Source organism: Anarhichas minor, unplaced genomic scaffold (genome assembly GCF_050575085.1).
Source record: "Anarhichas minor isolate MPS153535 unplaced genomic scaffold, ASM5057508v1 ptg000007l, whole genome shotgun sequence".
NCBI lineage: Eukaryota > Metazoa > Chordata > Actinopteri > Perciformes > Anarhichadidae > Anarhichas > Anarhichas minor.
In genome coordinates, this window is record NW_027466453.1 from 10,283,546 (window position 1) to 10,296,071 (window position 12,526).

The 12,526-nt window shown below is 40.9% G+C and overlaps 1 protein-coding gene across 2 annotated transcripts in view; it reads right to left on the reverse strand.

Annotated features, from left to right (window-relative positions):
• asic2 (acid-sensing (proton-gated) ion channel 2) overlaps positions 1-12,526 on the reverse strand; it is a 274,492-nt gene that overhangs the window by 11,061 nt on the left and 250,905 nt on the right. For both annotated transcript variants that reach the window (XM_076085733.1, XM_076085732.1), the window contains exons 2-3: positions 9,105-9,255; positions 991-1,118 (exon numbers count right to left, since the gene is read on the reverse strand). In XM_076085733.1, coding sequence (XP_075941848.1) covers positions 991-1,118; positions 9,105-9,255 — 279 coding nt within the window. The remainder of the gene's footprint in view (positions 1-990; positions 1,119-9,104; positions 9,256-12,526) is intronic.

Consider the following 12,526-nt stretch of genomic DNA (forward strand, 5'->3'; position numbering starts at 1 on the left):
AGCTCATGGTTTTGGTTTTACGGCCCCCAACCTCTCTGTTCTGTTTATACCTAAAGCAAGCAGCTGTTTTCAGTGAAAACACTTAAAAAACCCACTGTACTACCTGCCCAGCACAAAACAGCTGCACCACATAGTTAGCAACTAGCTGGTAAAGTGTAACATAGCAGAGAATTCAGTGGCTAATATTTAATGGAATATTAAACTCACAATCGCCAGGTGGTCAGACTCCAAATTAATGCAAATGTTGCCGTGTATCTGGATGAGTAAATAGACAACTGTTCGCTTTTGACTCCCCCATATCAATTTAAAAGGTGTCGATATGTCATAATTGTGTTCACAGCTTTGTTTCTGCTGCACAAAAGAGTTACTGCGGCTGCCAAAGTAACAAAAAATGAATTGATACGCCAGAGAGAGAAGAAGAAAATGAGAAGGAAATGAATTCTTGACACAAATCTATAAGAGATGGGAAATCTGCTCCCGGCTGTTGAGTCAAACAATTCATTTTCAAACTCACAGAATTCCTCCTCAGAAAAAGAGAAACAAATGGAGAGAAACAAAAGTTACAAAGAGAGAAACAGAACTAATAACCTTCTGTTACCAGAGAAAAGTCTATTTGCATTCACTACGTTTGGCTTTTTATATCTGTGAGACCTGCGGGCTTAAATTTCGGCCTTGTGTGATGGAACAAAGCTTCAGTATGATCGAGTGGGGCTGAGTTTGAGTGAAGCCAGTTAAGGGTTTAGAGGGTATTGTGACACATGTTCAGCTACTCACACACACACGCACACACACTCACACACATGCATACTACATGGACACAATCCCATCATGCCTGGCTATGGCAAGCAATAAATCAAAGATTTTTAATTTAATTTTTACAAATTTATTTATCTCTGAGCGATAAGATGAACATGTGAATTAGAAGTGAAACACAACACAAGGAGGAGAAAAGCTATCAACTGTGTAGAAGTGGAAGAGAGGGACACCTACCCTCTGCTCCTGTGTGGCTACAAAAGTCTGGAAGCCAGGGGCCACGCCGAAACCCAGCTCGTGAACGAACGGGGGCTCCGCCTGGCTGTGGATCTGCACACGCACACCTGCCTCGAAGGCTGTATCCTCTGGAAAGGAAGACAGATGGGAAGACTGGGTTAGATGATTTATTCAGGCAATAAACAAACCGATATGTGCAGAAAAAAAAAACTTAAATGTCTTTGGCTTTTTGACTGGTTCAGATAAATTGCTCAGGGAATAAAGGAGCGAAAAAGGCTGTTCACACTCAACAGATGCTGCTGCAGAGAGTCAAAAACTGAATTTCCTGTATGAGACATTTCGCAAATTTCGCCCTTTCGACTCGAAGCTACGAACCTTTAAGATCCTTTATTATAACACAAACTCTCGGTGACCGGCTGTCTCATTTGTCTTGACTTAAAACACCAGTGAGAAGGAGGATCGGTGCTGACTCCATAGATGAAAGGACCTTTATTCTGCAATTCACAGCACACATACACACACACACACAAACAGTTATGGGCAAGGACGAAAAGAGAGCCATGACATTTATGAGAAAAGAGAGAGCGCTCTTTGTAAAAAATCGATAATGTTCTCTCTCCATGTCCTCACTTTCGGTGGTGAGCTGCCGGATTTTCAATCAAGGCCCTGCCAGACAATCAGCCAGACACCTCGCGTTGCTTTGCAACCAACAGACAACGGAGCCTGTCAGCACGGCCAGCCTCACGAAACCACAGACAACACACACACACACACACACACACACACACACACACAGACAGACACACGTGCATATAGCATTATCACCCTACTAGGATACACTCATCAGTCAAACATCTGCAGCGACTGATGTGGTGACTGACAGCTTGGATGCATTCATATTAAAGAATTGATGAAGGGATCAAACATGCCTTTTTTCGGACTGTGTGTGTTTGAAAACAACAATTCCCAAAGAGTACAGTACGTGTGTGTGTGTTTCTGTGATTATGTGTGGGTCTGAAAAAGAGTATGAAAGAAACATTGGCTGTTTGAGAGAGATAATCAGAGTCTGTGTGTGTGTGTGTGTCAAAAATAGAGAACAAGCGCATAAATGTGCAGGCTGATGACAGACTGCTGACTCTGTGTTCATGTGTGTGCGGGGAGTTAAATCATTGTTGTGTCCTTTCCGGTGCAGTCTCCGCTCTGTCCTATAAAATATAATATTATGTCCTGCATAATAAAGGTCTAGTACTTGTATGTGGCTGACAAGTTTGATGTCTTTTATGTCTCTTCCTACTCTGTCCAGCTCTGTGACTTGTTCTTTATGATGTGTGCGCTGTACCATTAAGAAGCTGTTAGCTCTCTGTGTATTTAGCACAAACATGTAATTGAATCGGCTGCATTTTTCTCACTAGGAAAGGATTACTGCAGCACAACATGTTTCAGGTGAGATCCAACACTGATGACGGGGCGATGAGGCCTAGTCTACTGTTGGTGTTCCAGCTCACCCCACCAGTGTCCACATCATTTTGGACGAATATAATTATCTGGTCCTCTTGGGGAAAATCAGGCTAAATCTCATTGGATGTTTTTAGGCTTAATCCAGGTCTTAAACCAGCCATTTTGGTTCTACTGAAGCAAAGCAGACAAAACCAGGTCAAGTACTCTAAAACAAGATAAACTTAATAAAAAGACAAAGTTATGTTTACATAAAAGTATGTGGATTGGGATGCCCCCATTTTTCATTTGATGACTCAAACCCTTAACTTCATCATACATTGTCATATATTTTAGTTAGTGGCGTGTACAAGGAAAGACACATGATATTAAGTTATAAGTCTTATAATTGTTGGACTAATGCTCCATTAGCAGCCATACCATTTTACATAATTATCCACTGTTGAGCAAAAAACAATCAAAAACACATAAAAGAGCCACAATGTTGCACTGGGTGACATATGCCTTCATTACAAAGAACACTTAACAGTGTAAATAAGCAACGGCAAGCCTGAGCCTGCACAGTGATGTCTGCACAACACAAAAATACAGGCACTAACTGCACTAGCTGTTTATTGTGATAAAGGAATACGACACGCCCATACGACGCCCATTTTTGCTCTTTAGTGTGTTCTTAATGGTATCAATGTATTTCTATAAGAAGCATAATCTATCAGGCTGTGACTGCATATGCAATAGCTTAGTCGCAAACATTGTTGGTTATGGTCTTTGGTCAAGGAATGTGTTAATGATAATAAAAAAGATAAAATAACATCAATGTGTATCGGCAGATGTTCAATAAGATGCCATTTTCTGCCGTTACATCGTTGTAAACATCGCTCTTGGTCAACAATTAGCTGCACTAATATAATATGGTGACTGTTTCAACTGACACTTCCCTGTTGCACAACAATATCTATCAATAATCTATTTGTTCAGCTGTTGTGTGTTGACCATTTGTCAACCAAAGTGCTTGCTGTAAAAAAACAAACGTGCAAATATATTGGATTGATATATATATTAGACTTGATGTCGGACCTTTGCAGTGAATGCTGGGTAAAAGTAGAAATACCGAGAACAGACTGAACAGATGTTCTCAGTCAATGTGAATTTGAAAAGCTTTTTGAACAGTAATACACAATAATGATATCAAAATGTTATTTGAAAAAAGGGATTTTGAAAATGCCGTGGGCATGTTATTCATACCCAGAACACCATGACATAACACAAGAAAAAGAAAAGGCATCAAAAGAATAAACACAACTGAACCGAGCACCACTAAGGTTTTTGTTTTGTCTGACGATGTAAAAAAAACACAGAGATTTTCTGAAAAGCAGCAGATCTTCTCAACCGAGGAGCTTGAAATATGACTCCATCGTCCAATCTATTCATCAACTATTTCCATCGACTCGTTTCAGCTCTAATACCCGTCCAATTGTATTGCGTTACATTGGCCGGTTATACTCAAACCAGATGACCGGATAGATAAATGTGGGCAGTGTACAGAGAAAAGACACAAACAAACACGATCCTATTCTTTAGAGACATCTTGTGTAAAGACAATGACCTCTTCACTGAGAGGGAAAATTACATATTTATAATTGCACACTGTATTTGTCTATTTGAAGAAATGAGTGTGTGTGTGTGTGTGTGTGTGTGAGTTAGAGATCAGAGCAAACAGGGCTCGCTGTGCTTGTTTGTGCTTCAGTTCTGCTCTCCATATCAAAAGATGATCAAGATTAATGGCTAACAAAGTTTGTTATTTCTGAACTTGAGCTTTAGCTGAATCCAGTATGCAAAACAGTATGTTTGTGTAAGACTTAAGCGTAACACTGGAGCACTCAGTAGGCGGGACCCTTTACACAAATATGCAATGTAATAACATATGTATCTATTGCAACCATAACTAATTCAGATTCTTTGCGGTGGTTGTGACACTCAAAACTATTTATCCACAGTTTTACAGCTGCAACAAAAGCGAGGGATTAGGCGATGACGTAAGTTTAACTAACTTGGTTTTGATTGGCCAGTGAGCCCAGTCCTGGACACACATGCAGCATGCTCTCATGACACGCACACAGAGAGGGCCGGTGAAAACTTCATCGATTTGTTTTGACGGTCCACTGGCCCACCAATGCGGCAGCCCCACGGGATTTGTCCCAGTGTGCCAGCTGCTGCGACAATCATAACTTAGATCTTGCTGCTTTGTACGTCACTGAGTAAATTCAGGTGGTACAAGTGTTTGGATGTTAGAGAACATAAGATGTAAAGGAGAGGATCCACCGGGGTGAATGAGGAACTTGGTCATGCTTAAGTCTTTATGTTGTTGGATGTATGTTTAAAATAAAATAAAAAATGTTACATCTTATCTGGGAGTTCATCCTGGTTGTTGCATGGTGTGAGTTAACGTACTGGCTTTCCCTGTACTGAAGATAAAATGTCCTCAATAAGTGTCAATACGTTCACTTAATTACAGTTCTAACAATACACAGCATGTAAGCACTGACATACATACAGTTTTATACTTTCTACGGACTTATTTTTGTTCCCTTCTCTCTTTTTATCTAATATTTGCTAGTCAATGCTAATCAGCTGATGTTAGCATGCTAACATGCTAAACTAAGATGTTTGACACTTGGCTATAGACCACCTATAGATTACCGTATTTTCCGCACTATAAAGCGCACCGGATTATAAGGCGCACCTTCAATGAATGGCCTATTTTAGAACTGTTTTTATATATAGGGCGCACCGGATTATAAGGCGCATAGAATAGAATAGCGTCGTAAGCGTGTCTCTTGAAAGGTGCCATTTTGGGGTCTTTATACACACAAGTGGTGTTGGACTAGGAGTAAGCACAGTACCGGTGTTTACCGCGGTGCGGCTTTGTAGTTTACCAGTCGTACTGAAACATTTTGACAGAGCGCCGTGTACAACCAGTATGGATCAACCAATTAACCAATTGATCCATATATAAGGCGCTCCGGATTACAAGGCGCACTGTCGTTTTTTGAGAAAATTAAAGGCTTTTAAGTGCGCCTTATAGTGCGGAAAATACGGTACTATAACTCGATGAGTCTTTCACTAATGTATTTACCTACCTCTGTTGTAACCATTGTTTTATAAAAGTAAATATTGTTACAATAATTATTCTTTACTCAACAACACATTGAGTACACAAACAAGGACTGACACACACTTTTTGTGTTGTTTTTCACCTTGTAGAATCTCACCACAAGGTCCGTTTAGAAGCTTGTTTTTGAGATTTTAATCACATCAGATGATCTCCATCAGCTCATGGGTTTCCCAGTTGTCATGGAAATTCTAATTTTGCCGTTCGGTGAAAATGTACTTTGCACAGCCACAGAGACAACTCACAATTTACAAGAAGACTGAAAATGAAAGACACGTCCTCTAAATAGAAGCTAATGAGCACGACAGAGGCAGCTTGTCCCATTCATGATATAGCATGTTGAAGTTCACCAACACCAGCATTAATTAAAGACTTCAGGATACCGCTTTTTAATTATATATACAGTATATATATATATATATATATATATAAAATTATAAATGAAACAGTAACCTCTCTCTGGCATGTGTCCTCACCAATATAGCAAACTGTCTGGTGCACTTAAAGAAGAATATGTTTCCAACAAGCAAAAGTAATAGTTTGACACACACACGATTGCACAGACAGGAACATCCCACTGACCAAACACCTCAAAGGGAACAGACCCAAGTGGTAAAGATAACAGGATCAAGGTGCTTCAACTTCAGCTTTGCACTTGGCTTAACCTGTTGTTGAACAAACATTCTTCAGCTCCTTCAGAGTGCTTTTTCCAACGTCGCTTTGATTTAATAACAGCAGACACAAAGATTGCAGAGGCAAGGCAAGATCTCAGCACTGCACTCAAATGTGCGTCGGGCTTTCCACACAGAACAGGATCCGAGATCTGAGACGATGGATGGCACATAGACAGAAACAGAAGGAGACTTAAAGCTCCGACTGGTGATGTGATACATGAGCAAAAAGGGAGAGATTATAGAACTTGATGTGACATGCCTCTTTCTAATTCCTCCTCTATGAGAGGAGATAAAACAGTGTTCAAAAAACTCTTTGCATATCACTCACATTCAACATCCCCCCCCCCCCATCAATGATGCTGTTACAAATAGACATAGTGGATGAGGTCAATGTCCACGGGTGCTTGGGAACTCTGAAATGTTAGGTCTTCAAGTTTAGCTTCCTGACATGTTCGTCTCTGAATTGAGAAGAACTCGAAGATGAATCTCATCAGAGTTTCACAGGCTGTGGTGTTTTTGAAGGTCTTTTCTCCGCACTGCAAACATTTTGTAGCTGTGCAGCTGAAGGCAGGCGTGTGGTGGGTGCTGCTGAGTGTGTAAACAGACTACTTTGATCAAGACTGCTTGACAAATCTAATATCCAAGAGGCCTGCCTGACGCTGCAACCGCAAATTACTTTTCAAAAAAAGGTCAATGTGTAGCAGGAGTTGAAAGAAATGTGAGATTAGAAACCCGGTGTGCTCAAGTTCACAGATGCAGAAACTGTATTTTTTACTTATGAACTCTGCATGTTGTGGGAGATATTTCTAACTCATGTTAAGTTACTATTCTAAGCGTTTTTTAAATACATCAATCGCAAAAACAAGAAACCTTTCAAAATGTTGTCACAGAGGTGCAGCAGGCATCCGCGGAACCAAAAGGTTACACTTTTTCTTTCTCTTCCCCATCTCAGATGACATCCACACAATAACAACTGACGGAAACAACAAAGTCAGATTTAGGGTCCTAATTATTTAAATTGAATTCCTGGTGCCCTCCATGTGATTATTTAAGGTCTATGTAAGAGCAGAGTTTCCAGACAGCCACGGTGCGGATGGTAATAACAGACGGACACATTTCTACCAGCTGAGCAGTCCGGTCAGCAACACAGTGAGGAGAAAGCTGGGTATCCAGGCAACAGGCCATCCGTATTCTCCCACGACTCAAACTTAAATCAGTCTTGTTCATTTTTCACACCATGAAACACGTTTTTTTTTAATGTTTGTCCATCATGATGAAATGAGGAGGAGTATCATGGCCGCCCTGCAGCTCCCTGGAGAGAGCCGTGTGCTAATAGAACCCCAGAGACCGACTGCTGGCCTCTGGATGATGGACAATAAGAGAATCACGGGAGGGTAGAGGGTTTGGGTATTGGATGGAAAAAAGAGGTAATTGGTGGGAGGAGATGGGGGGGGAAGTGTCCTTGAGCAGTGTGTCCATCACGTCTGCACAGCAATGGGATCTGGCTCAGTTGAGGAAACACTCCCTGCTGAGGCTGACTCAGCTCATCTGGGTTAATGAAACCACACAGGGATAAACAAGGGCACTGGAAACTGCAGCCTGCTGGGAGATGAAGCGGCACATACGGTCAGGGTGGTGCCTGGATCAAGATAAAGATCTGTTTGAACAGAAATACAACCTAGAGGAGTTCAGGACAGGGGGCTGAGAGACCTGCTGTCCACAGAAGAACATGAGGAGGATTGATAGGTTGTGACTTTTTGATGATGGATCTTCCTTAAGTTGAGCCTAAAGTAAATAATGCCCATCTGCTGGGCTGCTCGTATGCTTGGCTAGCTGCTCTGGGAACTCCCCCGTCTGGCCTTCCACTGGTTCAGACGTGAGCTGCTCATTCAATGAGCTTCACTGTGGAGACATTCAGGGAGCAAGCCTCAAGAAACTCTCAATCCGAGCCACTAACAAGATCTCCAGTATACACATCAGTGTGGTGAATAATCTTTGTAATAAAGATGATCACAGAGGCTTCAGACATGAAAGGGTTTTGAATATGTACGATATGACACTAAGGACACATATTATCACAGCCATTCAGAAGAGGAGGTGCAGTAATTGACAATGCACTTTGTTTTGAGTCAGAGTGAATACAGCAGCAGAATAAGTTTGAGGTCATTAGTGTAACAAAAGGTGCTCCAAAAAAGGTGCTAGCGCTCTACAAATCAGCTTCTGGCGATTGTGGGAGCAAATCTTTTGAGTATTTGGCTCAGTACAATGCCATACTTCAAAAAGCCAAGCCAGTGGGAACAGCAGCAAACATGTTTTAACATTAACAATAGCAGCAACAATAACATCACCTGATGTACTTGTATAAAATTAAAGAAATTAATTGTGGCTGTTTTAGGGCCATGGCATGAAAAAGCTTAAATAAAGATCGTATCACACAACATTTCTGGAATTTTACTTGAGTTTCTGGGTCTCAAGGTGTCCCTGAAGTGATTTCATCAGGAGGAACCTGAATCATTCCTGTGTTAATTATGTCTAAATTAAATCATGTAAATGAAAAACGACTTTGTGGCCCAAAGGCTCAGTGTGGGACACAATTGGGAGAGTTTGAAATACTTCATTTACTTGATCGTTTATATTTTTTATGTTCTTCAGTCTGGATATATTTCCATCGGATGACAAATGACTAAATATAGGAAAATACATTTTCTTTAGACTTGCTCCTTCTTGGGTTAAGGCAGGTTTGAGAGGGTGGTGTTTTTAACTCTAATCGGTTCGAATAAAGCAGGACAGTTGATCAAGGGGGTCATGCTTACCTGTGTCTCCCCACACCGGCAGGTACTCGTCCTGCTGGATGTCCAGCATGATCTCCAGGCCGTTTCCTGTCCCTCCCTTCATGGTGGTGCGGAGCGTCTTCCCTTCCTCTACAGCGTTGAACATGTAGCACTTCCCGTACCTGGTGAACACCTGAGAGGAGACGCAGAGAAAGAGAGGACCGATAAGTGATGACTCATGAACCCTCATACACAGACACACTGCAGAGACAGTGTTACAGTAGATGTTGCAGTAGGTGCTAATTGTACATTGATGGAGCCAATTTATCACCATGAAGGAGGTATATTTTGGCCACCCCCATCAATTTAGAATCAAAATGACTTGCATGATGATGAACTACAATATGTTTTCTCACAATATCAGGTTTTAAGAGGGTTTTACTGTGTTTCCTTCTTTTGTATTTGTCCCTTTTTGACTTTTGACAGTTTTTCCACACCATTTTAAATCATTCATTTACAAGCTTTGCCACTACATGTCTGAGCTGTTATTTTTAGACATGCTACTTAAAAATGCCTATATGTTCTAAAAACATTACGAGGCCTTAGTGTACAAAAACATATTTAAAAAGCACATTTCCATGGATTTTTTCATCGATATGATTTGACTTTTTGCTACAATAGATCCCATCATCATGCTTTGGGTGATGTTGCACTGTAACCGTGGATGTACAGGTATCAGTCAGATGGATTGCCTTTGATACTGGATCAAATGTCTTCATTTCATGATTGAGAGGCAAGATCTGCGGTAACAACAAGCCCATCTTTTTACACAATTTCTAAGCAGATTTATTTACTCACAGTGGACACTGATATCACTGGAAAGAGTGAGTTACTCTGGTTGCTGTATAATGCCTGTGCACTCTGTGTAACAGGCATTATCCTAACTCCAAAATAAATTTTCTTATTCTTTAATTATCTGTCTGCGTGGGTGTGTCTGCTTGTGTGTGTGTGTGTTTGGGCTTCAAGATATGCCTTGAATCCTTTCTGAGTATTTTTGATTTCGAGAGGTTATTACAGTCTTAGAAATCTGAAATTACAGAGTTGAACTTGTTAAAGTAAGTGCCTTATTGAATGTTTTACATTGTAGGAGGAAGTGCATTTCTCTCTCAGGCTCTCCTGTTGAACAGTGAAAGATTATTAGTTTTCTTTTTGTTGCCATCATTTTTTGCGTCTTCCTATTTCAATTGCCAATTTGTGGTCCCTGTCTGCTTTCTATGACAGAAGAGAGATATTCTTCCAATTCATAATCTCTTTTTAGGGCCAGAAAAAAGTCTCTACTTTGGCTTTTAGTTTCTTCCATACAATGTTTCAAATAGGTTTCGTTACATTGTTATAGTTTGGTTTACTCTGGTGGTGGTTTGGAGAGCGGTGTTGTTGTGAGACTAGTTGGTGTGTCTGAGAGAGGGCAGTTAGCCTCAGAGGGAACCCTTTTCTGGACCCGGGAATGGGGGACGTCTAGGGGGCTGGCTTTAAGGAGATGTAAAAATCTGAGGGCTATTTTTTGAATGTCAACTATCAGCGGGTATCTGGTTTATTCCGCTCTCCATTCGAGCTATCCGTTTGTTTTCTTCTCCCTTCTGTGAGGCTGACGTTTGTGTAGCCTCTTCTCTTTCCAGGTCACATGGTGGAGAGGAGGTCTCGTGGCTCATGCTCTAGCTGTGGCAACACCCAGAAGGTGCTTGACTTCTTCCTGCATCTCTTTCACACATTCTGCATGTCATTTTGTCTATTTTGTAACTTTATTATGTTGGTCTTTTCTGTAAACACATCTATTGCATGTCTGTCCATCCTGGGAGAGAGATCTTTCCTCTGGTACCACAAACCAAAGGTAAAAAAGGATAGAGGATGCTGTTTGCTTTACAGATTGTGAAACAGCCTCAGGCAAATTTGGGATTCGGACTTGGGGCTATAAAAATTGACCTGACTCAGATAAGAAGGGATGTGACGCTGACCTGTATTGCATCAATTGAGTTCAAAGGGTTAAAGTCATTAAAGCCATTTTCTTTCTCTTTTATTTCAGAAATAATTGTCTGTCAATGGTTTCACACAGCCCTGACGGCTACAAGTGTTATTATGAAGCGTATCTCTGTGAAGGACAAGTCTGCCAATAAATGTTGGCTGGCAGAGAGGCACTCTCTTTCTCATATTATCTACCTTTCCTTCTGCAGGAGCTTTCAACTTTTGAATGGTGCACAGTCTGCGGTAAAGCGAAACAACTGTAGAGCCCACAGAAACTCAAAAAAACAGATCCAATTTAACATGTAATTGCTTAAAAGCAGAAAGCACCCTGACATCACTGGCCCCTACTTCAACAAGGCTTCAGAACATATTACAGAACCGCTCCATTCCCTCTATGCTGTGTGCTACATATTTTTGTGATTGCTTACACACTTAGAGTAAATGCTGAAACCAAAATGTCAAAACCTTCAGTGTGTTGTTGCTTTGAAAGAGTAATTCAAAGGGTGTGTATTATTTCGTGGCAAAAATTCTACTTTTGAAAAAGGATTGTTAGGTTTTGATTGCAGAGTTTCATTTTGACACAAAAGTGAAATGTTTATCTCCAAGTGTTCTCATATTGTGTGTGTGTGTGTGTGTGTGTGTGTGTAAATTCAGCAACAATTGTGGAGGCAAAAGCAAAAAACGTCCTTTACTATTGACTCTCTGTACCACCACCACCTCAACAAGAGCCACCAAATGGTGCAGCTTCTTTGAGATGTCTTTGTGGGTGTAACACAAGCAAACATGTAAATGAAACTGTAGTTGTGAGGTCTCCACTCATGAATAGTTCATCAACATGACAGCCATCCACTTCAGTCTTTGCAATCAGTGACTGAGAGGAAGTGACTGATACAATCTCTCTCTCCACCATGTGCCCTTTGCCTTGCACGTCACAGCAACCCCCAAGAGTATCCCACATTGCTTCAGTGTTTGTTAAAAAAAGTCAGCCAGCTAGACATGACATACCTAATTTGCATAACAATGATCAGATCACAATTCGGGGCATAATTTAATTATCAGCGGTAATGCAAAGGCATGTAGCATTTTACCACATTTCGAAAACGAATGTCAGCTGTGACTCTACAATCATAACCGTCTTGATGACGAATGATGAGAACGCTTACCGGTTGTAAACATGAGAACATGTCCGATCACTACCTTCCATACCACGTGATATAAGCGAACCAGCTGTTTGTCTTCTATGTAGACGGAGAGAGAAAATATTGATTTTGGTCATTATAAACGTGTTAATAAAGATCAAGAGTCATGTGACTGCACTGCATTGTGGTCCATCAAGGCTAATGTTGGTGGGGATTATTGTTAATATCTGATTCTCCTGTACCACAGATGTTTAAAATTGCTGAATGAGACAACAGAATGGAAGGCAAACATCGGCAATAGTTGTT